Source organism: Anas acuta, chromosome 8 (genome assembly GCF_963932015.1).
Source record: "Anas acuta chromosome 8, bAnaAcu1.1, whole genome shotgun sequence".
NCBI lineage: Eukaryota > Metazoa > Chordata > Aves > Anseriformes > Anatidae > Anas > Anas acuta.
The window spans coordinates 26,801,742-26,828,127 of NC_088986.1; the positions used below are offsets into that span (position 1 = coordinate 26,801,742).

Here is a 26,386-nt window from a genome sequence, read left to right on the forward strand (position 1 = left end):
AATCAGGCTTGCTCACTCTCTCCATATCCATTCTCCGATGTGATTTCTGCCCCAGTGCTGTAAACAGCTGGGTTAGCCTGGCTAGGACAGCAGTCAACTGAGGCGCAGGGCAGAATCGAGGGGCAGAGGGCAGAAGTTTCCCAGGTCAGTAGTGCTACTGAAATCCCGTGGTGCATCTTAATGCTAAACACAACTACAAGGTTAGTGATAGACATCTGCGGCTTGCTGTTGTTTATCACAGTATCAGCATCTAAGATGCATGGTATGATCCCTATCGTGGACCTGAAAAACTTCTAAATATACAGCCAAGTGAAAACTGAAGAACAACTCCCTATCTGAAGGATGTCGTGTGAGTGGCTTAACTTTTAGGTACATTATAAGCAAATCTGATTCCTCTCTGCAGGGTAACTCTGGTGCTGCAGTTCCGAAACGAGTATGAGACGTGGTGGCTGCTGTGTGTCTTCCAATACTGGGGTGGCACAATAAGGCATGCCTTGAAATAATACTCAAAGAACTTTCTTCCTGTGCCTGAAACCCCACAGCTTTACTGGAATTGTATTGCAGTGTCCATGAACAACAGTGCATCCCCCCTGCCATGTGAAAATGACAAGGAGACTTGAAGCAAGTATTGTTTTCCTTAACCAGAGGTGGCACCACGTCCTAGCGTAGTGCCCAAAGTAATCCCAGTTCATACTGGGGGAATCAGGCATGTAGAGCTGGTTAGAGTTGTGGTTCTGACTGTTTGCTGATATGGGCACAGTGCCTAATGTGGTCCTATGCTTGGTACAGAGATGAGAAATTTTTGATCTTCTGCTGTTGTTCTTGTCTTCAGATATTTTTGTTCTTTGTATTCTTGTGTTCAAACACTTCTGTGTTTTACAGTGTTAATATACAGGTGGCTTGGGAAAAATAACTGTCCCAAATAGATGCATGTGGTACATGATTATTATTTTTTACATGTGCTGCCCTTCAATGTAGTGTTTGTCTGAGAGTTGTGTCTTCTGGCTGATCTCACTGATGGGAAGCTCTCGGAGATCTCTCTGGCTTAATTCTGCTGCAGGCAGCAGCAGGACAGTGTTGGCGTAAATAAGGATACAATGTCATTCAGACACTGAAGGCACAGAGGTTGTATTTTGTAGGTTGTCATCGTTATGTGCAAATGTATTCCAAATTTTTTAAGAAATGAAAATAGAGGAGTCCCACTTTGTCTTGGTGGAGCAGTTCTGCAGCAGCATTTTGGAAATGCAGTGCTCTTACTGCAGTGTGAGAGGGGGGATGCGTGTGTAGGTGAGTAACGCTACAACTGACAAGCTGCTGCCTGTTCAGGGGAACAAAATGAGAAATGAAGCCGTAGCAAATAAAATGAGTAACCTAGTTTCTCTCTATTTGTAATTTTCAGAGTACAGATTGAGGTAAAGGAGAGTGAGGTACAAGCATGAGAATGTCAATCTTGGTTTGTATTTTCTTTCACTATATGAAGTGCAGTTTTGTTCGTTATCTAAATGAACAGACAAATAGGGAGAAAAGCAAACCACATCTCTTTCCAAGTTTCTATAAAGGGGGTTGATAGTATTGCCATTCCCATTGCAGAATGCCTTTGGGTGTATCTTTTATTGCCCAGTACCCGTGGTGATGATTTAAAGTGAGATGGGAAGAAGGTGAGAGTAAAAATGAGTTGAATCTTTTTGTAGCATTGAGGGCAGGTGCAATGCTTTTCCTATGGGCTGATTCAGACTCTCATCTCTTCTGGTTGAGAAGAGAGAGATCCAGAGCACAAGACTTGAAGACAACTGGGGGCTTTTGAAAAATTACAGCGCAGGTGCGTGATGATAATTGTATCAAAAAGAACAACTCACTTCCCTGTGCACTGCCCACTGTAGCAGGGGGATTTTTTTTCTAATAGAGAATGGAAGTGTATAGAACGTGCATTTACCCCAATAAATACTCTTACTGTCAATAACTGTGCACTGGCATATATTCAAGTGGGACTAGATACTGTTCAACAATCTCGGTTGAAATTGTAGTCAGCGGTTAAAGTGAATTTAGGAAAGGGAGAAGTGTGGTGGTGCGCACTTCGCTCGAGACAGGAAGCGAAAGACCTTCCTCTGCTTTTAGCAGAAGAGAGGAAGAGACGCTCCTTCATGCAGCCTCCTCCTAATATCCTTCTTGCTGATACCAAGGTTGACAAGGAATAGGTTGAAATATAAAAAAATAACACAGTGGGAGTGTAGAAACCACATGCCAATTAAACTCTAGGATGCATACCTAAAGTAGCATTTGTTTGAGGTGCAATCAATACTGAATACGACAGCACTTGTTTTTTTCTAGAACATGTTAGCGCTCATATTGATCATCCAAGGTCAAGCAGACCCAAAATGTATACAAAGTGTGCAAATGCCACAGCCGGTGTTTCCAATTTAGACAAATTGCTTGTTGTTTTCAAATTAAAAAAAAAACAAAACAAAAACAAACAAACAAAAAACCAAAAAAAAAGTCATTTGAAATTTGTTCAAGGACAGTAGCAAAAGAAATGTGTTTTTTTTTTTTTTCAAGACACGGCATTGATTTATATCCATTCATTAAAAAAAAATAAATCTGTGTTTCAAACTCTGAACACATTTGAAAATCCTACTTGATAAGGATTAAAAAAAGGATGCTTGTATATAGGAAGAAATTAGGACTATATTAAAAAGTGCAGTTTAATGTGTAGGAAAAAAACTATTTGGTCCTTTATTGTTTAGTGTTACTTTATTTTATAAGTTAAAAAAATGATATTGTCAATAAGAGTATTTAGAAAGCCCTGGGAGAGAACATTGGATCAAAGCCTGGATATAATTTGATAATGCTGTGTGTAAGTATTGGTTACCCTAATAAAGATGATTGTGAAGGGAACTGGAACGATTCAACAGCAGACAGATGTTACAGAACTGTCCTGGGCATATCGTTTCATATTCCTTTGCCTTTTATGCAAAACCTGAAATATAATAAACGCACCAGAAGGACAAAATCCTCCTTTATTCTCTAGCTTTTACACGGCAGTCTGCACTCCTGCTATTAGCTGCAGTGTGTAAGTGCTCTGGCTGTTAAAGCAGTGCTTGAAGGAAGGAAGGCTGTCTTTCTTCAGGCAACATCATCTTAGCAAACAAACAAAAAAACCCACCAAAAACAAAACAAAACCCTCAACCCCTTAAGGCATGAGGAGGGCTCGAAGGTATTCATAGAACCAAAACCACAAGCTGCAGGCAGGAAGCAGCTGCTGGGGCTCCCTTCCCCCACTGCTCTCTTGGGTTAGTGTCTGGGCCTGCTGGACAAACCCACCCGAGAGCTGAGGAATATGCTGCTTGTGCAATTCGGATTTTCTCAGTTCCTCGTAAGAGCAGAACTGTCTAGGGAAGTTTTCATGCTTTTGGACTAGGAACTGCAGCTTCATCATAGACTGAACTTGAAAATGGACTTTTAGGCACAACTCTTGTTTAGTGGCTATAGATTTGTCCATAATTGGATACTAGTTGTTAAAGACATGCTCATTATATCCCTAATAATATGACCTTGTGTCTTATAAATTCCAGGAGAACACTCAGTTTTGCTTTTCCTTTTTATTTTAAGTGATGTTGAGGAGCTGTGTGTGCTGCATCCATCTGCCAGTCCTGCTGCTCCCACCCAGCAGTTGGAGTGGTCTGAGGTATTGCTCCTTGCAAAAGGGATAAATGTTAAAAACGTTCAGTGAGCCACAGGCATGTGAGAAGGGGTTGGTTAGCATGAGGTTTGACCTGTCCTTTGATATTTCTTGAAACTACATTTATGTTTCTATTTCAACTACCATCTTAGAGAGAAGTGCTATGGATACTTCACATCTCTGATGTAAGTACATGAAATCGGGTGTTGCTTGGTGTAAGTTAGAGCTCTTAGGAGAGAGATCCCATAGGAAGGAATGAAATGCTTCTGTCTAGCCAATTGAAACAAGATAAAAATGTTTGGAATACATACATAAATGTGTTAAAAAACAGCACAACAGAACTCTTCTGTTTTTTTTTCTATGTATTTTTTTTTTTCTAAAAGTGGAAAATACACCCAGCCTTGGACTGTTCTTTTAGACATCAGGTTCTCTTTTCTCTCACATCTTTCAGAGTGTTTTTTTTTTTTTTTAATATGATTCACTTCTCTCTTCAGCTCTGCTTGCCTTCCTTATGCCAAACTGCCTGCCTTACCTCTTCTTTTTACAAGGCTTTGGAGAAAATGTTGCATCTTTTGTTGATTCCCCAGAGTGTTTGAAGTCCCAGTAGTTTGCAACTCTGTACTTAGCTTATCTACAAACAGGAGGAGACAACACCCAGGAGGATTTCTTTTTTCTCGTCTATTTATTTTATTCAGTCTGGAGAAAGGCTTTCCTGTTACTTCCTTATCTATGAAGACACTGGAGACACACTGGAGAAAATTGATGCAAGATGAGACTTCCCTGAGGCGATGCATTGCACATAGCATCCCCTGCCTTGGAGGGAAGGAGGAGATCTGCATGCCCTGACATCCTGCCGAAGCCCACACGTCCCTGCCGAAGCCTACCATGCTTTCCCCAACCAGCACAGCAGCGCTGTGGAGGTCTCTTCTTGCAGCTGGAGCTGTTTTCAGAGGAAACGTGCGTGACTGCCAAGAACAGCTTTTACAGCAGTCGCTCTGCCCTTACTCCCTGTGCAGAAAAGCATTTGGCACCTGGTTTCAAACTGTTTTTTCAAGTTGCTGGCGGGCTCCTGTCAGTCACAAAAAAACTTGGCTTGCGGTTGTAAATTTCTCTACGGTGACTCACTGGAATGGTTGGGCTATTTACTACTGCTGTGCCGGTGCTAAGCCTGCATGGGAAAGAACGGTGGAGGATTCCTCAGGTATATTTCTAGAGGTTGTATTTCAGGGGAAATGGCAGAACGGACAGTGAGAGACACCAGGACTAGGATAGCTGAAGGTCATCTCAGTGAGGAAGCGGCATCCCGTGGCTGGTGGTCACCTTTGTGGAAATGAATGACTTCAATGTGCTCTTCCTTCAGATTGCACTTCTACACCTAAAGCTTATATTTCATTATTTGAATGAGAGGGAAATCAGTGTTTAGCTGTATGTGAAGCTTTGAATCAAAACCAGGCTGTTAGGTTTCTGCGTGCTGGATGTCTGCAGGCCAAGATGTGCCTCATGAGATGTTGGTGAGGGTGCCAGGGCTGTACGTTTTCTTTGCTGTGTTTGTGTCTGTATAACTTCGACACCTCATTGTATGTCATGGCAGTATTTAGTAGAGGCATATTTGCAAAGCTGGAGATGGAAATTGACTATTTATTTTTAAGGGCCTGGTAGAGGTGCAAAGCTAAGGGTTTGCTTTTAGGGCATTTTTTAATGTTTTCATTCTGCCTTCTTTGAAAAGACTTAATTCTTTGCCAGAGGCTTGTGGTTTAATTAAAACTAATGTGAACCAATACAGAGTACTAACACTTAAAACACCAAGTCAGATGGAGAGAAACTGTTCAATTTTATTAACACCCTTTACTTGGAATAATATGCTTGTTAGATGTGTTAGGTGTGTGATCGCCCTGGAGTTGTCTGGCTGCATGTCGTTTTTCACATCTGTCAGCCAGGTTAAATGAAAATGTCAATGTAGCAGTTCTTGGAGGTCTTTTGGTTCAAAAGTTAATGATGGATTACGGTAAAATAATACGATGTGCTCCCCTCTTCAGTGCCAAATGAAGTATTGATCCAGGATTGTCCAGGGGCCTGGTAAACTAAGGATGCTTTCCTCGGAGTAGCAAATAATAAAACTTCATTATTAATATAAGTCATTTAAGAACATATTTTTGTATGGCAATTTCATCTTATTCATGAGTGACAGGTATGTGAAGTGAAGATTTCTTGATATTTTTCTATCTCTACAATGTGATGCTTGTGTGAAAATAGCTTGGTGAAAACCCCCTCAGCCTGTGGCAGTATGGCTCTGAAGCATGCTCAATACAACAGACTTGGAATTAGCCTTCTATGAATATTATCCATGTCCCAAGTAATTTGTAGTTGATTTAGCTTTTTATTTTGCATAATCTGCCCTTAACTGTGGTAAATGTGTGTGTGTATATATATATATATATATGCAGATAATTAATACTTAGATGCACAAGTCTCAAGAATCTGTACTTTAGAATACTCTTCCTTTATGCTTCCAAAAGATTCTAATCCATTTCACATTCAACGTTATGTATTGCTGACCAATTTTGCTGGGAAACTGGTTGGAAGCTCATATACGCTTTCAGAATGGAATATTTTTCATGTTACTCTATCAAATGAGCAGGTGCCTTCATTGTCAACAGATATTTGAGTGTCCTCGAGACGGGCTTCGAATAGATTCTTGAAGAAACAAGGGGTCAGTATGCTGGTATTGCGTAAAAAGGTGAAAGATGCTAAGACTTGGTCAAGTCTTGACAGAAACGGTCTGAATAACAAACTACAGGTATGCCTGCTTCTCTGAGGAAGTAAGTAGCAGCTCTGTAGTCTCTTTTGAGGTGGTGGTACCTAAGGTACATAAAGCTGTCTTATGCAGCTATGAGATTGTCTTCATTATTAGACTCGAGCCTGAGAGTAGTTACAACTACTTGTAAAAGGGGCATTATTTTTAGTTAGTTGATAGCGGGAATGTTAGACACGTAGTTACTAACCTCTGAAGTTTTCTTAAAGTGAGATGGCTTGAGATCACTGTTCCAACCCAGAGGCTGGAATTGGGGGCACATTGTAGCCAGAGACGATTAACACTGAACAATTAATTTTCCTGTATAACTCGGGATTTTTTTTTCTATTCCCAAAATTCGATGTAAGAAAATAAATCCTGGTTGGTAAGAAACCAACATGCATTTTTCAAAACAGAATGTAGAAAAGTATGTTGGTATTAGAAGTATTTTTCACTGGTAAATATAACTGCTTTATTTCTTTTTATATGTATCTGCTAAATTTACTTTATGGGAGGGAATAAGGCTAAGTTGTCAACAAAGTGTGGCACTCTTACACTGAACTGGATGCCCAGATTTTGAAGAGAAAACAAAAGAACCAAAAAAACTTCAAATGTAATATAGTTACATATTCTTAGTGACTTGCTGTATTAGAAGAACCTCTTGTAAGTGCATACATGGGAACTGAACTGCTTCAGTCAGCCCCATGTGTGAGTGCTCTTTGTAAGCTTCATTGGCACAAACTCTGAAGCTGTTGCCATCACCATTTGCTGATCACTTCATGTCTTCAGTTCAGCTAAACATCAGAAATTGAAATACGGGTCTAGTACTGAAAGCAGCTGTCAGCAGCGAAGAAATGTTGCCTGTCTGGGGAGACGGGAAGCTGCAAAATGATGTATTTTTGTTTATTCTAAAAGTAGAAAAGCACTTCTAAAAGGTATTTTGTCTGCTATTGAACTGCAGGATTTTTAAGCTGCTTTTTCAGAAACAAGATGGAAAACTCACCCCACCAAAATACTTAGGCCCATTCTGAATTCAGATTCATAGATGGCATGGCTACAGAAAGAAGTAAAATAGTCCCTCTAGTGTACTGCTGCGGTAGGTATGTGTAGGAACACCTGAGGTGATTTACTGAAGGGTATGGCTGCAGGGAATTACAAAGTTACTGTGATAAGAGATATGCAAGCCCTTACATAAACTGGAGAGCCTGACCTATGACAGCAAGTCAAGTGAAACAATATCAAGCCAAAGAAATTAGCTGTTGGAGTAATTCATGAGGTAAGAAGTTAATGGTTCGCACAAGGCCGTGGCTGCTGCTGGCCGTGTGTGAAACAAGGCTGAGGAGCAGCGTCCCTCCCTGGTGAGCAGGCCGAGGTACGCTTCCTCTTGCAGGGCCGTAGTTTTGAATTTCACTTTGTTTTGCATAAACTGGCTGTACACTGAGAACCAGACTTGGATGTTCACGTCATGTTGAAGTGAACGTGGCTTTGATGTGACTTCTGAAGAGTTGCTCCACCTCTGTCTGACAGAATTAGTCAGCGGCCATGTTGAGCCGACTGTGGGGGGGTCTCCTCATGTGCCTCCTGCTAACGCCTCCAAATTTATGGTTTGCTGTAGGAGAGTCAGAGTTAGTGAGCCTTATGTTTTGACTACATGAATGGACATAGTTGTTGCAGGATGTTTTGGAATATAAAGCTCTTATTTTTAATGCGTCATAGCTCGCAAAAGCATAAATGTGAATCCTTACTCAGCGTCTAATTTTCAGTGCCTATTCCTGGTCACGTTGCGTGTGGACAGGCCGTGCAGCCCTTTGTACAGTTATTTGTTGTAGAGTAGTCCCAGCCATAGAAACTTCGTTCTGGATTTTGTATGAGCAAGGAGTGCTAATTTTGCGCTTGAAGCTAGGATCCAGTTTAGCCTCATTCAGAGGTGCAGAAGCACCTGAGTGATGCGTTTGAGTCCTTGCTGTGAGAGAGAATTAGGAACACATCTAGGGTTAAATGGGTAAAATGGATGAAGCTCCTCTGAGTGCAAAAGAGCAAGGCAAAAAATGCTGTTCTTGTGCCTTTTCAAATTGAATGTTATGGACATTCATATGCATGGGTACACTGTAATTTTGGAGCTCAGAATGGCACTGTATTATAGGTTCCCAAGTTGTATTGGGCATGAAACTAGAGCTGTTAGGAAACTCCCATCTTTTTCTCGGTCATTTTGTTGAAAACCAGACATTTTACTGGGGATAGTTTGATTATTTTGATGAACTTGTTTCAAAATTTGGATCATGTTTCTGACAACTCAGCCTGTCCATAACTCAGACCTTCCCTATGGAGTCAGAAATAAGCCACATCTGAAGAATTTCTGCAGTGCATTAGAAACAAAGAACTGAGATTTCATGTGGGAGAAGTAGAAAATCTTTCTCTGCCCCTACAAAATGTTGAAGCAAATAAATTTACACATGTGATGGTAAATCAATTCTAGTGTGACCAGAAGTGTTAGTTTCATATATTTGTTTGCACAACTGTGGTGTGTATCCTGACATTTTCTAAGAATGCTTTTAAAACAAAACCCACACACAAACAAAACCCACCACCAACAAAATCCTTGAGTAGAAACCATAATATTTACAGACAGTGAAGTTTTAAGTTGTGCTTTAATAGGGGTGTCCAATGAGCAAGCATCAATTTGTATTTTGTAGAAGTTGCATCTGTTTTCAGGTATTTTAACCTTAAAAACATTGTGTGGTTAATGGTTTTTGGTTCTTAATTGTTTTCAGGTAGAAGAATAGCAGCCTCTGCCCAGTATTTTCTTTTATGATGCTAGTGTGACCGCCCTTCATCACCTACTTCTGCAGAACACAGTACATGTATTTCTGTTGAGATATTGACAGCTGTTGCAGTGATGTCCATTTCCTTGTTAATGGGTTATCTGTTGTTCAGATTTTGATAGAAATCTGCTTTTTGGCTTTCTGTCACATGAGTTTTCTCTTCCTGGAATGCCAGACCCTCTCTATTCCCAGAGCAGTGAAAATGACTGGTTGCCTTCCGTTTTCTCTCGTTATGGTTCCTTTTTGGCATGTTCTTTTAAACACTTCTCTGGCTTCTTCAGCTTTGTGTTTTTTTCTTTAGGGAGATTTTACATTGGTTCCTGAAAATCTTTTCCTCACAATTTCTAACACCTTGCTTTTGTTTCTGTTCTATTGATAGCTGCAAAATACAATTTGGCAGTAAATTTGGGAATACCGTTTGCTAGTTACCTTCATAAAATTCATGTTTTTGTCCAGATTTTCATTCTATGTTCTTCAAACAACCATAACTAGTTATAAAGAGTAAGCCATGCTCGGAGTGATTACACTAGATAAGTGAGAATCCCTTTAAGGAAAAGGGTTTGCGTGGGTGTAGTAGTTTGATGTTGCGTGTGCTGAGAAATAACACGTTGAAACAGGAAAGGGGTATTTAGTTCACCAGACTTGCCTCTCTCTTTTTTCAATAATCATTAAACCTCTTTTCCTGTTATTTTGCCAGTCAATATTCACCCATCTGTCAGGAGAGATCACCTTGTCAGCTATTGAATTTCCAGTGAACTTCCCGTAGAGCCTTGTCTCGTACAACTCAGCATTCCTTGCCTCGGTCAGTGCTGAGACAGTCAGATTTGTGGAGGCAGGTCGTTCCTTTGTATATAAACCACAACTCACCTGTTTTAAATAAGCAATATATTTTAAAAATCTTTTTCCTTTCTGACATTTTGACTAATGTAAAATAATTTTAAGGTTTTTATTCACTTGAATTTTTGAAAACTTTTGTCTAGTTTATATTGCAATATTTATTTTTTAGGAGAATTACAATGCCTGAACCTTTAATTAGGTACATGGCAGATTTATTTGTATTCAATATTTTTTGCCTTTTCTATTAAACAAAACCAGGTTTTCCATAGTGTAAACTTTTATAGTAACTTAAACAAACCCCAAACATTTCTTCGACTGGGGCAGTTATAACCTATTTCACTTTTGAAATTGTTTTTTAACAAATGAAACTTGATTCACTTTGGAAGCATTTTTACTTCCATTTAGGCTCTGTAGTTTGCAATTCTTTTGTGTGGTTTTACTTTGTCATTTTCCTGTGTGAACATCTCATTGTCCTCCCTCTGAGAGATGTACTTTTAACTCTGTGAGCTTTATGATCAGTCTAGTCTTGTAATTACAACTTCAAAAATAAACGATTTTAATTGTAAACTTTATTCACAATGTCCATGGAACAGTCATTGCTATACCTGAATTTTAATCCTACTGGTACAAACTTTCTCAGGAAATTTTACTTCAGTTTAAGAATTTTAAGTTGTAAATACCCATCCTGAAACTCCTGGGAAGTTCTGGAGACGTTGTTGTTGCAAGTATGGAAATTGCTACTGGGTCTCATTTTGGCTTTATTTTTTTTTTTTCCTTTCTCTCGCAAATAAGACTTGCCAATCTGAAAGTGCTCAAAAAAAAAAAAAAAGAGGAAATCATTTGTGACATAGAGGACGTGCTAGGTAGAGTACTAGTTGGTTCTTGTACTGACAACAAAATCTCTACGTGTACGTGACCAAATGTTCTCCTCTACCCTCCCTAATGTTCTCCTTCTATTGTACGTAACCTTGGGTCCTTATGTGAAGGATTATCTTAGAACGGGATCTCCTAGACTGATGCTATCGGCTAAAATTAAAAAAAGCTTATGAGTTCAAATTCGTAGCTTCTTTTCCTATTTGTCTAATAAAGATGACCTTTACTTCGCGAGCAAGTCCCGAAAAGGGCGCTTTCATTTGTCATTTGGCTCCCTCTTCTGGTCAGCGTTTCGAAATGTTCTAATGAAAACTAGATAAAAAACCTTCAGAGCAGTATGTAAGAAAATCTGATTACAATTGCATTCAGGTCCAACTTAAAACTACCACATGACCTTATTTTAAGTCTGATTTAATTGTTTTTAACTTGTGCTGAAACTTGTAAATAAGAAATTTACCTGTGCTTTCTTTGTGCTCCCATCGCTTCCATCAATACACAAGAACTGAAGACCACATCATGGGAAATTTGTGCGAGTCAGCACTCAGTATGTGGCACGGCCAGAATTTGTGTCTACCTGTATCATTTGCTGTGATCAAAATAGGATTATTTTAATGCTTTCATTCTTAGAACTAATCACAATTTTTCTTTTTCATTCTTAGAACTAATCACAATTTTTTTTTTTTTTTTTTCAGGTGATAGAAACACTCTCAAAACTTTCCCGCACACCCATTGCAATAGCAACAGGAATAAGGTATGTTGTTGGCCTAGTGAGTGGTGGGAATAATGCCTCTTGCATGGTGTTGGTTCGAGTAGCTGTTGGAGGCCATATAGGTAGACTAAGCGTTTTAACAAGAGTTGGGATTATCAGGCAAAAGAAGTAGAAATCTGTCTCCCAGTTTATCTGGAAGTGGATGATACATGAAAGCTTTGAAGGTTATCTTCTGGTTTTGGTACATTTACTGAAGTGCCTGAAGCCTTCTTGTGATGAAACATGGAGTAGACAAATAAGCAGTTAGTATTACAGAACCTGTCCGATAATTGTGATGTGGATTGTAAGTTGGACTCATAATCAGTGTGAAGGAAGAATGGACTTTTTCCTGTTTCTGCCTTACAGAAAACAGCAAAGCTGCCCAGTTGGTGCAATTGTTGTTTTCAAAACAAACAAGAACAAACAACCAAACAACAACAACAAAAAAACAACAGACAAATGCAACTAAACCTAACCTCATGAATGTAAACACGGGCTGTGAGAGAAGGTGAAAGAATGTATGCTTTAACTTGGGGATTCTCCATCCTTTTTGAGTGCTTTGATTCAGCAATCTTATATGTGAATGGATGGTGTTTCTAAAACAAAACAACTCCTCTTACTCCCAATTTCCAGCCAGTCCTGTAATCCACTTACTATGTTAAAAATTCAGAATTGACAGTAAAAACTGTCAATAATATGTGTTAGTGATGATATATAACCTCACTATGCAGTAAGGTTTTTATCAAGTATCAATACATACAACCAAGACTAAATATATAAGTTTACTACCCATCAGAGAAAGAAAACAATATATACCATGGTAACCTTAACAGTAATCTGTGTGAAAATATTAGAAACCAGACCAAAAACACTTTGCCACTAGACTAATGCTGTCTATAACTTAGAATATTTTTCTTTCTATAGACCTTTCCCTACGGAAGAAAGTGTTGATGATGAAGATGTCTACAAAGGTCTTCCGGATTTAATAGAGTATGTCGTAAATAATTTAGTTAAATGAAAGATTTTTTTTTTCAGTTGCACACTGTTTTAATGATGTTGTAGAACACTTTTGATGGGAATGGGGAATTTACTTCTTTTAAAAATATTTGGTTAGTTGTTTTGATGACCAGGAAGAACTAATGATGAAGGCATATCTGAATGATTGTGATAAATTTGTATATTTAAAGAAGCATGTTTTATGGAGGGTTCTGGTAACAAAGTGAATCGTGAATTCGTATTTCAATAATTTGTCTGAACTGTCAGAATGCTTTCATAGAATTCTCAGTTGTAAGGAACCCAAGGAGAAGGTCTTGATCTACCAAAAAAAAAAAAAAAAGCAATGAAATTCTCTGTATGAATACGTTTGACTTTTTGGGTAAGTGCTTGCAAGATTATTAATTGCCAATTTTTTTTATTGGTTTTGAGGCACACATGATATAGACAGATAGACGTGAACATTCTGTACAGCATTAGCTAGCACCTTTAAAGATCTGTTAGGAATCATGATGGATAAGCACACTGTTAGTGCATGCTCTCCCAAAACTCAAAGTTCACTAGTGCTCAAATCACTGGTCTCTATCTCTTTCCACACAGTATGTTGCTTGCTGTGATGTTGTGAAGTAGCTGCTGATAACACCATGGTTTCCTTTCTTTTCTGGGAAAGGGAAAACCCCACCACACTCTGTGTTAGTTGACCTACCACCTCTACAAAAAATTCTCCTCTCTTGCAGCTGACTGGCTGTCTCAGCTGCTTTTCACTTGGTGTAGCTAAAAGTGTAGCATCTACCTTCCACAGATTACTCTGAGTCCCAGGTGGGTTAGCAGTGATGTCCTCAATTATTAGATGTGGTGGTGTTAGTATTATCAGCAAATATTTTTAACAGTTCTTAAATAGGTATACAAATTCACTACTGAGGTGGTCTTTCATTTAAAAAAAAAAGTCAACAGGTAATACCAAAGAAGTTTAGATAGGTAGGTCATCTTTTTAATCAATAACAAGTATGTCTTGCTGAAGTTTGATACTTACAGGCTGTCACAATTGTGGAGGAGGCAATTTCAGAGGTACCCTCTTCATAAAAAGAAAGAAGTGCTAGTGAATGATGCAAGTGGTCTACATTTTTTTTTTTTTAGTTTCACTTAATTAGTGAAGTGTATTTGATGGAAATAGTTGTCTCTGAGTCTAAATGGTGTCTAAGGAATTTAGAATGGATCTAAGGCCTCCCATCAGAGCTGTGATGGTTAAATGTTTCTATCCCCTTTTGACCTTTTTACCAGCTTTTTTTCTCCAGAGCGTATGTGGTAAAACAGAGTATGTCTGTGCTGCATCTAGAACAGCTGCTAATGCTTAATGGGAAATGCTAGTGCACCTTCATCACTGCTGTACGCCGAAATGCCAGGCTAACCTGGAGCACCTGGGTGCCAAGGGCATGGTATCCCTTGGAAAAGGAAGGGATGTGTGCAGTGTCTCTGTCTGTTGGATCCTATCAATATTTTTTATCATTCTGTTCATTGGAGCTTCCAATGCTATTTTATTATCCTCCAGATGTCCTTTATGGAAACAAAACAAAAAACATTCATGATGTATTTGATGAGAAATAAGGAACTTGCTTAGTTTGTGTATGTTACCCTGACCACAGACGTGATGATTTGGTCTAGAATTTCTGAGTTGTCTGAGTGGAAGCTGCGTTGGTACCAATTCTGATTTATGTTGACTCGTTCAAAATCACGGGTCTCTGCCAGCAGAGCTTCTGATGTACTAAGCACTGACCATCCGCCTACAGAAATGGTCATCCTTCCTAATTCTAGCTTTTCATCTGAGTGATCCAATCCTGAGTTTTTTTTTTTTTTCACTCTGAAGGATTTCAATGTTCTTTTAAAGCAACAAAAAAATCCCCAAATTAGCTGCACATCTGATCGATTTTCTGTATTACTATGACCAGACTACTTGGAGTATCTTTTTTTTGTAGAAATACTGTAAGAAATATGGGGACAGGACATTTTATGGAGTAGGTACAGTCTTAGTATGAAGTAGGCAAAACTCCTACAGGACTGACTCTAATGAAGCTGAATTAACTGAGGGTAGAGTTGAGAATTGATTTTTATGCTGAGGTATTTCTGTAGTCTGTGTAATAGAAGAACACTACTTCTGATTACCCTCTTTCGTTAAACTGATTTTTCAATTTGAAAGGTTGCTTTTAATTTTGGGTAGCTGAAGGCTGCTATGTGATGATAAAAGGCACTAGGTTATGGCATGGAGGTGCAGGCTTTCAGCTGCTTGCTCCACAGCGTGCATTTTAGCCAGGTAATTTTTTCTTTAGGCAGGAGGGATGCTGTGCCACTGTCCCACATTGTGGCAGGATGCCAGGCAGTCAGGAGAGGCTGCTCCTTGCCTCTGGATGTGGTGGGAAAAGGGATGAAGCCAAGTGTGTGGTTGGGTGGTACCTCCTGACAAAACTGTCCTGACAAGCTGCTTTTCGTGCCTGGTTTAGTTTCTGTGCAGTTATAAATTGATTCAGTCTTCAGTGTTGTGTTGATTTCATACAATCATATTTTAAATGCATTGAGAAAAGACAATTAATGGACTTAATTTATTGTAATGGATTCTTTTCATTAGATAATTTTATTAATTAATCTGTTTACTGTAGAAATTTTCCTATAAGAAATGTTCCCTTGCAGAGCTGACATGGTAATTAGCCTGTGCTGCACAGCTGCTTTTCCTTTTTCAAATTATTTTCTTTTTCAGTGAAACGGGTGTTGATGAAGATGAGGAGCTGTACGACTGTGTCTATGGAGAAGATGAAGGTGGAGAGGTTTATGAAGACCTAATGAAAGATGAAGCAGCACAACAACCTGTATGTTTTCGAATTCCTAGCTATTTTGAACAACAGTAGTTTTATTTTTTTAACTTTGATGTGTGAAATTACCTCTTCATAGCTAGTTTTACTGAAACTTTGCTCATGCTTAGCTGTATATGGAGCTGTAATGTGCAGTGCATTATCTCCTACATTGCAGTCTCTTTTTGCAAAGGCCTGAACAGTAACTATGGCAATTTTTTGAAAGAAATGTAACTTCTTACTGGAGGTGACTTATTGTAAGATTGCCGTTATGAATAGTAAGATTTACCAGATACTTCAATTAAGACCAGTTACATTAACTGCTTACTTCTTTAAGTGTCTTTAAAGTGTCCTACTTTTTTTAAAAAAACAACAACAAAAAACAAACAAACAAAAAGGTATGATGCTTTGAAACACTGTTGTTTCAGCCATAATTCAGACGACTAATCTTAAAAAATGATAACTGGTAATTGTTTCATACCAGCATGAAATGTTTATTCAACCACGTGCTTTTGTTGATAATCAGATTGGCCTTACTGGGAATGGTAGCTTCTTTGTTTTCCAGACTGTCATAAAAAAAATAAAAATCTAAACTTGAGCAATGAAATGTACTCCCTAATTGAGGGAAGCTCTAATGCTGTTGTCTGCCCTTCCTCAGAGATGTGCTTTCTTCTTTCTGATCTGGGAAATGTTAGTCTGTGTCCATGGCAATGTGTGTTTTTTACAGTACTTCAGATCTTTTTCTTTCTCCTTCATACTCTGCTTCATGTTTCCTTATATTGGAAGCTTGCTTCTAGTTTTCCAAATAGCTTTTCTTTAATATAGTTACGTGAAGAAGTGAAAAATTCTCAAGATCCTTCTCTTTTTTTTCCTCTTTGTGTATCCTTTCAATACAAGTATAGAAGATGGCTAATGCAATTTGGATTTTGTGCGTTTACAGTTACTGCTATCTGTTTTAAAAACAAAACAAAAACAAGTTTGGGAAGAGCACTGGCTTGTTTTCATCTCTACTGTAATAACAGGATAGTTTTGAGTATAAAATGTTTTCAAGTCTGTTTTTGTGCTAATACAATATCCTTCAGCTACTGAACATAAATCGAGGATAAGGGAAACTTGTTAGTTTTTCACGTTTTGCTGAAATCTATTTAATTGCAAAATTTGAGGCTTTTCAATGAAAGCCAAATAAAAATTGAGCTGAAAAAAATGTATCTAATGAAGTCGCGTTCACTTGCAAGTACGATGTTTTAGAGAACTGTTTGTAGGAAATGTTTACTATGATGTTGTTTTTATTTTATACTGAAGCTCAATGGCAGTGAGATTTGGATTTCGTGTAGTGGGTGTGTTTTTTTTCTACAGTTGGTCATGTCTGACAGTTGGCAGTTTGTACACTTGGATTCTTTCTCCCCTGTGACAAATGTTACTCTTGCCTATCTGTGTTTCTAGCAAATTACTATATAGAAATCAGAACTTTCATGCTCTAATTGGGTTGCATCTTAGCCTAGATACTTCAGATTGAACAGACTTGTATTTGTTTCTAATAGGAAGTAGATGAAAAACGAAAACATGGTACAGCTAAATATTTTTGCACAACATATGAGGAATGGAGATGTTAAAATTGCTTTGCTCTGGCAGCTTTCTTGAGCGTGGTAATTATTCTGGTTTGTGATAACTTCATCTCAGGTTTTTAAATGTACTGCATGCGAACATGATTTAAAGCAGTTCATTCATTTGAATACTATGCAAGAATTTCTTGCATATGAAAAAGATTAGCACAGGACAGTCTTCAAGTACGTTTTTGGAATAACCCCAAACTTTTACAAGTCCCTAATAGCAGCCAAAATGCTTTGCATCTTCCTCATCCTTGATTTATCATTGTTATCTTCCAAAGCAAACTGTTCCTTATATTTTCTTTAGCAGTAAATGACCTTCAAAGGCATTTTTTGCCTTTCACTTGTACTGTTGTTAGCACAATTTTTTCCTTTCAGCTTTGATTTACTACATTCAAATTGGAGAAGTTTGTGGTGTGAATAGAAAATTGGTGTGTTAATTTCTGCCACAAGTACATATGGGAATGACCTGTTCAGGTTATGGCTGAACAAAAGTCAGTCCTTTTAAGTGGAATCCTAGGATTTTGTTTGCATTTCTCATGTGAGTTGTTGAGCAACAAATACCCACATTTTGTAAATGGATGTATGCTCCTTTTGGGTATAATGAATTTTGTATTGGTGCAAATACTGCAAGGGTGAAGGTGAGAAATAACTGGAAGCCTCGGTAATGTCAAGTTCCAGAACTTGATTGAGATTGTGTAATTGGAACTATAACCCCCCCCCCTTGCCTTACCAAAGAATTTGGGAATAAATAAATGATAGCTTTTGAGATGTGGTTAATCAGAGAATGCTCACAAAGTATGTTTCTGGTAGTAATGATGGACTGCTTTTTTATTTTGTACAAAATGGTTATTTCTATATCCATCCAATAAGGACAGCACTTGCTTGGTGTGGGGAAACTGATAACTGCAACAGTTCAGTTTCAAAGATTAATTTGAGAGAGAACACAGCACCTGGTAGAGCGAGGAGCACGTTCAAGTTGCAGGAGTTACTTGTAGAGTCACAGAGACAAACCCAGAAGGGTAAAGGAGACAAGTCAAAATAGCAAATAGAATAGCAAGAATTACCAGACAAAACTTCATGTGCCTGTATGACTCGATAATTGGTATGGAGCTAACATATATTTCCTTCTCTTCATTGGTAGCCAAATATCAGGCGAGCTGTGTGGGGTTCATGGGCAGTTTAATAGTGTTTAGCTATTTGCCATGATGTGCTCAAATTGGCTGACAGTGCGGAAAGGGAGTGAAAGGACTATAGCTCTTGGGCATTTTAAGAGATAATTTTTATTATTTCATAGTCCAGAAGTTTTGCCATTGCTGGAAGAGAAAGTCATTTGTTGAAAGTCTTCTTTTGGAGTGGAAAGGACTGTAATATTAAATTGTTAAATTCTTCCTGACTTCCTTTGTGCGTGAGTAATACCAGGTCTTCAGGTCTGTTCTATGTAGGGTGTGGATTCCCCTCCCTACACAGGGTGAGAAAAGGTAAAAAAGGCACCAAAGGATAGCTTGGAAGGATGTTGTAACTGGTAGTTAGGCTTCAGAAAGGATGTCACATTGCTATTACTTGTTATGCCATTCTTTTTTTTTTTTTTTTTTTTTTTTGAGAAAACATTTTGGGTAAATTATTATAGAATCATAGAATCATAGAATATCCTGAGTTGGAAGGGACCCTTAAGGATCATCAAGTCCAACTCTTGACACCGCACAGGTCTACCCAAGTTCAGACCATGTGACTAAGTGCACAGTCCAATCTCTTCTTAAATTCAGTCAGGCTCGGTGCAGTGACCACTTCCCTGGGGAGCCTGTTCCAGTGTGCAACCACCCTCTCTGTGAAGAACCGCTTCCTGATGTCCAGCCTAAACTTCCCCTGCCTCAGCTTAACCCCGTTCCCGTGGGTCCTGTCGCTGGTGTTAATGGAGAAAAGGTCTCCTGCCTCTCGACACCCCCTTACGAGGAAGTTGTAGACTGCGATGAGGTCTCCCCTTAGCCTCCTCTTCTCCAGGCTGAACAGGCCCAGTGCCCTCAGCCGTTCCTCGTACGTCTTCCCCTCCAGGCCTTTCACCATCTTCGTAGCCCTCCTCTGGACACTCTCCAACAGTTTCATGTCCTTTTTATACTGTGGTGCCCAGAACTGCACACAGTACTCGAGGTGAGGCCGCACCAGCGCAGAGTAGAGATTACTTCTGAGACAGGTCAGGTCTGTACTGTGTCAGGTCTCAAGGCAGACCTGTTTGTCTCCAGGTATTTTTAAGGCTTGCGTGACATGAATGCTTCCATACTTGCTTCAAGGTATCTAATTTTTTTACTGGAAATGAGATTTACAAGTTACTGAAGCTGTATTGCTGTAAATCTGAACTTCAATAAGAGTGCTTGTAAACTACTTTTATGGTATCCTGTGCTGGTAATTACTTGAATTTCCTATGAGTCTGATTTACACAGAAAAATCCCAGTCTCATTCAAGACAAGCACATAGACATGCAAGAGCTGGACTTAGAGGTCTCTGTTTCCTGGTTCGAAGGCACGCTCACATTGTGTCTGAAGAGAAAGCTCCCCTTGAAAACTAAAAGGGAAAAACTGTAAATGAGCGCAGGGATTACCCTGAACATTTCTATAATGTAAAGTTACTTACAGGAGTAAGTCCCATTAAGTTTAAAAGAACTACTAACCGCTCAGTATTTTAAATAAGATTTCGTAGTCTGGATGTAAGTTAAATGTGACCTTACATTTCAATTTCTGAAGTATATGCAGACAGCTGAGCTCTCTGTCCAAACATTAACTTTTCATAATATTCCTTTGATGTGGAATTTTAGTAAAACTCTTCAAGTCATCAGCTAATTGAACATTAAAATATTCTTGGTTATTACTATCATCTTTAGAGGCTGCAGTACTCAGAAAATTTCAGGAAGCAGTTATCCTAATTGCTTAATTTTGAACAAATAAATACATTTGTTATCCATTAGGTGCCTGTTAATGTATTTGACTTGTATTTGTAAGAATTTGACTTCATTGTAATTGCAGAAATACACTGAAAATGATATAAGAAGCTGTTGTCTCGCTGAAATAAAACAAACTGAAGAGAAATACACGGAAACTCTGGAATCAATAGAGAAAGTAAGATACTACTAACTTACGGTATTGTTGCATATGTGTTTCTATAGCATTCTAGAATAAGTAACAACATAGTCAATGTCTGTATGTATGTTTTTCCCTTGCAGTTTTTCATGGTGCCATTGAAAAGGTTTCTGTCAGCATCAGAGTTTGATACTGTTTTCATCAACATTCCTGTGAGTAATTACACATCTAAAGAAGAGTTATAAGATGCTTATCTGATCACATTAGTGTTATATGTTATGGCATAAACTGATTATTTGAAACAGTGCAAAATACATTTTGTAGCTATTAGGTTACTTAAAAAATCATATGCAAAATATTTTTCCCTGTTTCACAGAATAGGCCAAGAGAACAGTAATATAGTACTCGATAGCGAGTGGTTAAAAGTTGCAGTATCTTTGTCTTGTAGAGGATAATTTATAGAAGATGGGTTGACTTCTAAAACATGTCAGTATTTTTGTGACTGTACGAAGCTTTGACTATTAGATTGCCTACCACCGGATGTTGCAGAGTACTTTCAATCGGATTTCTGTAGGTACTCTGCAAATCCTTGTATCTAGCCTGGATCTGTCATCATTGAAGCTGTTTTAAAGTTAAGATAACTTAATTCTGGATTCTGAATCTGGAACTGGACAGGATAAGCAAATCCTCTGTGAAGTATATAGGAGATATCTTGACTGAAATCTGAAAGGTTTCCTGTGATTATTACTTTGTCCCACTTATTTCTGGCCTACTCACAATAGTGTGACAATTTTTACATACCTTTTTTATAGTTCATATAAGTATCCAGCAGATATCTTTCCTTTATCTGACTTGAAAGGAAGACATCAGACACGGTCTGAAGCTTCTCTTAACACAGACAAATGAAAGGACTGTTCTTTTATGAGGCAGACTGTAAAGGAAGGATCCCCAAAGTGAGGCCCACAGACCACATCAAACCTTTATCGCCTGTAAAAGATCATCTTTGTGTTGGCTGTCTCTGGCATATCCTGCAGCCTCGCTGGGATGTGGGAGGGGGTGCTGGGGATTTTTATTCAGTGGAATCTGGACTGCAAAAATGTTTTTAATTGCTGTGCTAACATCAACCTGACAGCAGCTAAATTATGACAGTTGTTAAACTGATGAATTACAGGATGGTACCTGACATCTTGCTGTATTTGTTCCTGTGTTAAAGTTTCTGCCACAAACCTGAACTGCTAAAAATTCCTCCTCTTTTAATGCTAGTCCAAAATACTGCCACGGCTATTAGTAACCTACTTGTTTTCTTGGAGTACGTCAGTCAGCTGCCTTTAGAGAACCCTTTGCTTTCAAAACCAAATTGACATTCCATCCTACGCTAATGTTTTTTCCTATTTATTGTAAATGAAGCCCTGTTGCAGCCTACCTAACTTCTTGTAAATCTCTTTGCTAAGGCTTCAGAAAGCCACAAAGCTAGCCAATGTGATATGCAGCACTGCACTGGGATGTAAAAAAAAGGGGCTTATGCATTGCACACACACACTGAAAGGTCAGCCTACTCACTGCTCCTTAAAGAAGTGTCAGGGAATCAGATGAGAGGAGGAAAAAGGTCAAAAGCTGTTCATATGAAATTAGGAAGATGTAAATGGCTGTATTCAGGTTGTTTTACTTTTCATTATCATGATTAAGTATTCTGCTCTTACAAGACCGTGGTTATTTCTAACTCCAGTAACATTTCATAGGCACCTAACAACCTTAAATGTAGGGCTTGCCTAAGCCAAAACCACGTGCGAGTGCTTTCTGTGCTCAGACCTTATCTCTGCAGCAGTTCCTCAGCAGGAAGGCTGGAGGGCAGTGGAAGCTTGTTTTAGAGTAAAAATAGCTGTTACAGAGCTCTACAGCAAACTGTGATGTGGAGAGCAGAGGTGGTGGTCTCAGAACAGGACGGATTTGCTTCTGTTTAAAGGTTGTACCTTACAACCTTCAAATTAAGGATTGGTACTTTAGGGTTGTGATGTGTTCCTTATATAGACTGTGAAAGATGCTTGCTGGATAAAATTATCTGCTGGTGTCAAAAGGTACTTTATTTTTAAGGATAAAAACAAAACCACCAAAACTCACTGCTTCATATTGAGTGCCTTTCATCAGGGCTCAGAATTGGAAGATTTGTCCTATAAAACGTGCGTACAGCTCTGTACTTGTGCGTTACCTGTGCATATCCATCTCTCTGTAATAGAAGCATTTATATGTATGTCTCTGCATGAATTTGAATTGAGACATACGCAGACTTAACCGAGGGAGAGAGAGGGAAGTATTTATAACATACTGAAGTATTGATGCTTTCATTAACTTCTAATGATGTTAACATTGGTTTAATTTTAAAAGTTAAATATTTTCAGTGTAGATATAGGAACAAAGCATCTTTGAGCTTCTAACATTTATATTTCATGGCCATTGCTTAGCTGAGTCCCTGTGCACTCCTGAAAAAATGTGCTGTTGTAGTATATTCATCTGGAAGCATTTCTGTGATAACATTTTTATATGCTGCAACTTAAGGTTATGAGGGATATGGCTGTACAATTGCTGGCAACTGAATGTGATTGGTTTTTAGTTTCTGCTACCTCAACTGTGATGCTGTGATTGACCTTATACATACTCACAGTTGACATCAGTGTGAAGTGAAATGCTTTCACTTTATTCAGAACTCACTGTTGTGTGTTTTTGTTATGTATCATTTACTGCATTAACTGTTTTTAGTGTTTTTTTTTTTTAAATCCTCCTTTATTTTTAATTGCATTGGCTTTCGTGCCACTTAATTATTCTGATTTCAGAACTTCTTAACCTGTTTTGACTTTTTCTTGTGACTTCTCTGACAGTATCCACATAGTATTAAGGATGATGTAATCTACAGTAGCATACAAGTTTTTATGATAGTGAACTCTTCTACTGTGCTCAGGGAGAAAATTTTTTGCAGTGTTCTCGCCTTTCTCTCAGCCATTAGTTACTTGCTGTATTGGGAAACTCATTATGATTGCAGTTAACTTAGCATTAGAACATCACTAATTGACCAATGTAATGTACAAAACTAATTTTTCACAGCTCAGGGACATGAATCATTACTTTATCTTGTCACTAAAGCATTTACTTGACTTGCTTAATTTTAAAATTATCATTATAAAATGAAGATGAATTAACAGTGCATGTTCCAAGCTAGAATAAATTAGTCTTTAATAGGTAGTTCTTGGAGTTGAGTTTTTCTTGTTTCCCTATATGGAAGATGTGGCAAACCTTGAAATTAGGTTCTAATCTCAAATTATCTGTTTACCAATTTATTCAATTAATGGATCTAACACAAAGTCATTTATTTTTATATTCAAAGCTTTAGTTGTTCTGTTTTTTAAAATATATTTTTCTCCTCGTTGTTTTTAAGGATTTGGTGAAAATTCACAGGAGTCTAACACAGGACATCAATGATGCTATTATTAACAAAAACGACCAGAACCTGTATCAAATTTTTATTAACTACAAGGAAAGGTAAGAATTATGCACTAATCTTACTAACTGTGATAATCAGTGTCTAATCCATTAAAGCATTTTACTGTATTTTTATTTGAATGTTTCTAAAACAGAATTGAATTCAATATCTGGGATACTTACCAAGCTAGTATTTTGTGTTAGCACTGAAGTCAAAATGTAATTTATTGCTCAATGAGCTTTCCTTTTTTTCTTTTTACACGCACTTTTTACCATTATGTCAAATGACATACTTACCCTCTCAAGTTGTGCCCACAGATGTTTAGATTGAACATGAAGAATTTATTGACGGAGAAGGGTGGTCAGGCATTGGAATGGGCTGCCCAGGGAAGTGGGGGAGTTCCCATCCCTGGAGATACTAGAGACGTGTGGATGTGGCACTAAATGATTTTGTTTAGTGGTGGGACTCGGTAGGTCAGGTTGATGGTCAGGTTGACTTGTTGCACAGTGCTTTTTTCCCCATGCAAATAACCCTAGATATTTTATAGCATGCACCTGTATTGTTTAACAGGTAAAATGTTATAAAAGGGGGCGAAATAAGATGAAAATGTATATTAAGGCCATTTCAGGTTAAAGAAAACAGAAGAGGTGGTAACTTGAAAGAGGATGAGGCAGGTGTGAAAGGAGAGAAGAGACTAGGGTCTTACTGTGACCTGCAGTCAAATGTGTGATGGTAAAGTAGACGTGCTTTACCTTCAAACTGTGAAAAACAGTCAGACTGATAAGATAGCCGTGGGAGCGTGCCATGCCATGTAGGGTAGTTATCATTTTTTAACCCACTTTTTCAATTCTTTTTTTGCCAGTGCTGAACAGCTGTTGGGCTGTATGATGAAGCGGTATGCCCGTAACACTTAGCTGAAAAGCTGTACTGCGGGCTATAGTGCTGGTTTACTGTGAAGTAACCCTTGGGTTATGGTTAACAATGAGTTTCTTCTGGGACCAGAGTGCAAAAGACCAGTGGGAGCTAATTGGACTTGCTTGAGGGTGATGGGGAAGAAGAGCTGTTGGAATAATAATGAGCTTGTGAAGAACTGGGCAGCATCATCTGGAAAATGTTAGACAGGAGGGTTGTTTTCTGAGGAAGGAGGGTGTCCCAGGCTGCCCATAGACAGTATGGCCTTTGGAGGCCCTGTATCTCAGCTTTTGTGTCAGAGCAGGACATACATGTAGTTATTTCCCAGGCTGTTAGACTTTCAGCTGCAGTAGGAGGGTATTAGGGAACAAGGAGTTGTTCTGGAAAATGCTTATTTTTGAAAAGCAGCTGTGAGATGTGTGCTAAAAGGGGAACAAAGGACATCAAGAAGAAACCTCAAGCTCATATTTATTTTGCAAAAGGGAAGCAGTTGGAGGTAGGCCTGGTGTCTTACCACATAGTTACTAAAAGTAGTGGTGTTAAATCAGTGTCGTTGTTCTAGTTCTGTAACAAGAACAAAAGAGGAATGGTAAAGATTACATCAGGGTAAAAGAAATTTAGGAGATGCCAGTGGAAAGTCATTGGAATCCCCCAAAAATGAAGTATACAGGAGCAAGCACCTGAAGAAACATGGAAAAAGTGAAAGGAAATAGGAGTCTGTGGGGAGACTAGCAGAAGCACTTCAAGCAGGGGCAAGAAACTTCTGTAATAAAAACAGGCTCTTTTGAGAAGTACAAGTGCTGTTGACAACTACTGAATATGTCTTGAACTTACGTGAACTGTTACTTGGATCAGAAGGCTCACAGGATGTGTTACCTGGTGGAAACTGTTGGAGACGGTGCAGTTTGAGTAACCTTTAGATTCTTTTAAGGGAAGATTCAATTAATCCTGTTGAGCCTCTAACAAAATTTGTTAGCTACAGTCTTGGAAATCTACAGTGTTGTACATACAGACTGTTGGTCCTTGAATGAGTCCTGCATTTATTACAACAGCCACTTGTGAAAGTTAAAGGAAATTGCTATGATTTTACAGTATTTTGAAGTTAGCTTAAAATTTTATTTTTTTCTGTGTATTTTTCCTTATATTCAAGTTGCCCATTGAAATCTAGCTAAACCTGATTTTTGCATATTTAGGCACTGTTCCCATTGAAAGGTGGATTGTTACCAATTTGTGAAAAATGGTCAAGGCTTGTCCTTAAATAACAAATGTTCCCTTTATTCTTTATCTCCTGCTTTGGTTTAGATTGGTTATTTATGGACAGTATTGCAGTCAAGTGGAGATAGCCATATCATGCTTAGACAACATCTCGAAGACAAAAGAAGATGTTAAACTGAAGTTAGAGGTATCAGTATTTTCTTGTGTGTTTGTATTACACGTGTTTTGATGAATATGCTCTGCTTTCATCCAAGTCAAAAACCTTGTTAATTAAAACTGGCTAGACTGATATGTGAGTGTGTGCTTTTCTCTTCTCTTTTCATTTCCTGGAGTCTCTGATCAAATGAATGCGTTAGCTATGCAGAGTCTGGCATCCTGAAGAGAAGAAGTGAACGTGTTTTGCCCCTGACAGCAGTAGGGTTAGGATGCTTTTCAGGAAACAGTAACCTTCTGTTTGTGATATCTCTGCTGAGAACATAGAATCGCAGGAAGGCTCAAGGTGGGAGGGACCTCCAGGACAAATAAGCCC

General features: G+C 38.5%; 1 protein-coding gene across 4 annotated transcripts in view; it reads left to right on the forward strand.

Moving 5' to 3' along the window:
* VAV3 (vav guanine nucleotide exchange factor 3) overlaps positions 1–26,386 on the forward strand; it is a 166,202-nt gene that overhangs the window by 48,755 nt on the left and 91,061 nt on the right. For all 4 annotated transcript variants that reach the window (XM_068690042.1, XM_068690039.1, XM_068690040.1 and 1 more), the window contains exons 3-9: positions 11,692–11,750; positions 12,672–12,737; positions 15,490–15,598; positions 20,205–20,297; positions 20,402–20,470; positions 23,686–23,789; positions 25,945–26,044. In XM_068690042.1, coding sequence (XP_068546143.1) covers positions 11,692–11,750; positions 12,672–12,737; positions 15,490–15,598; positions 20,205–20,297; positions 20,402–20,470; positions 23,686–23,789; positions 25,945–26,044 — 600 coding nt within the window. The remainder of the gene's footprint in view (positions 1–11,691; positions 11,751–12,671; positions 12,738–15,489; positions 15,599–20,204; positions 20,298–20,401; positions 20,471–23,685; positions 23,790–25,944; positions 26,045–26,386) is intronic.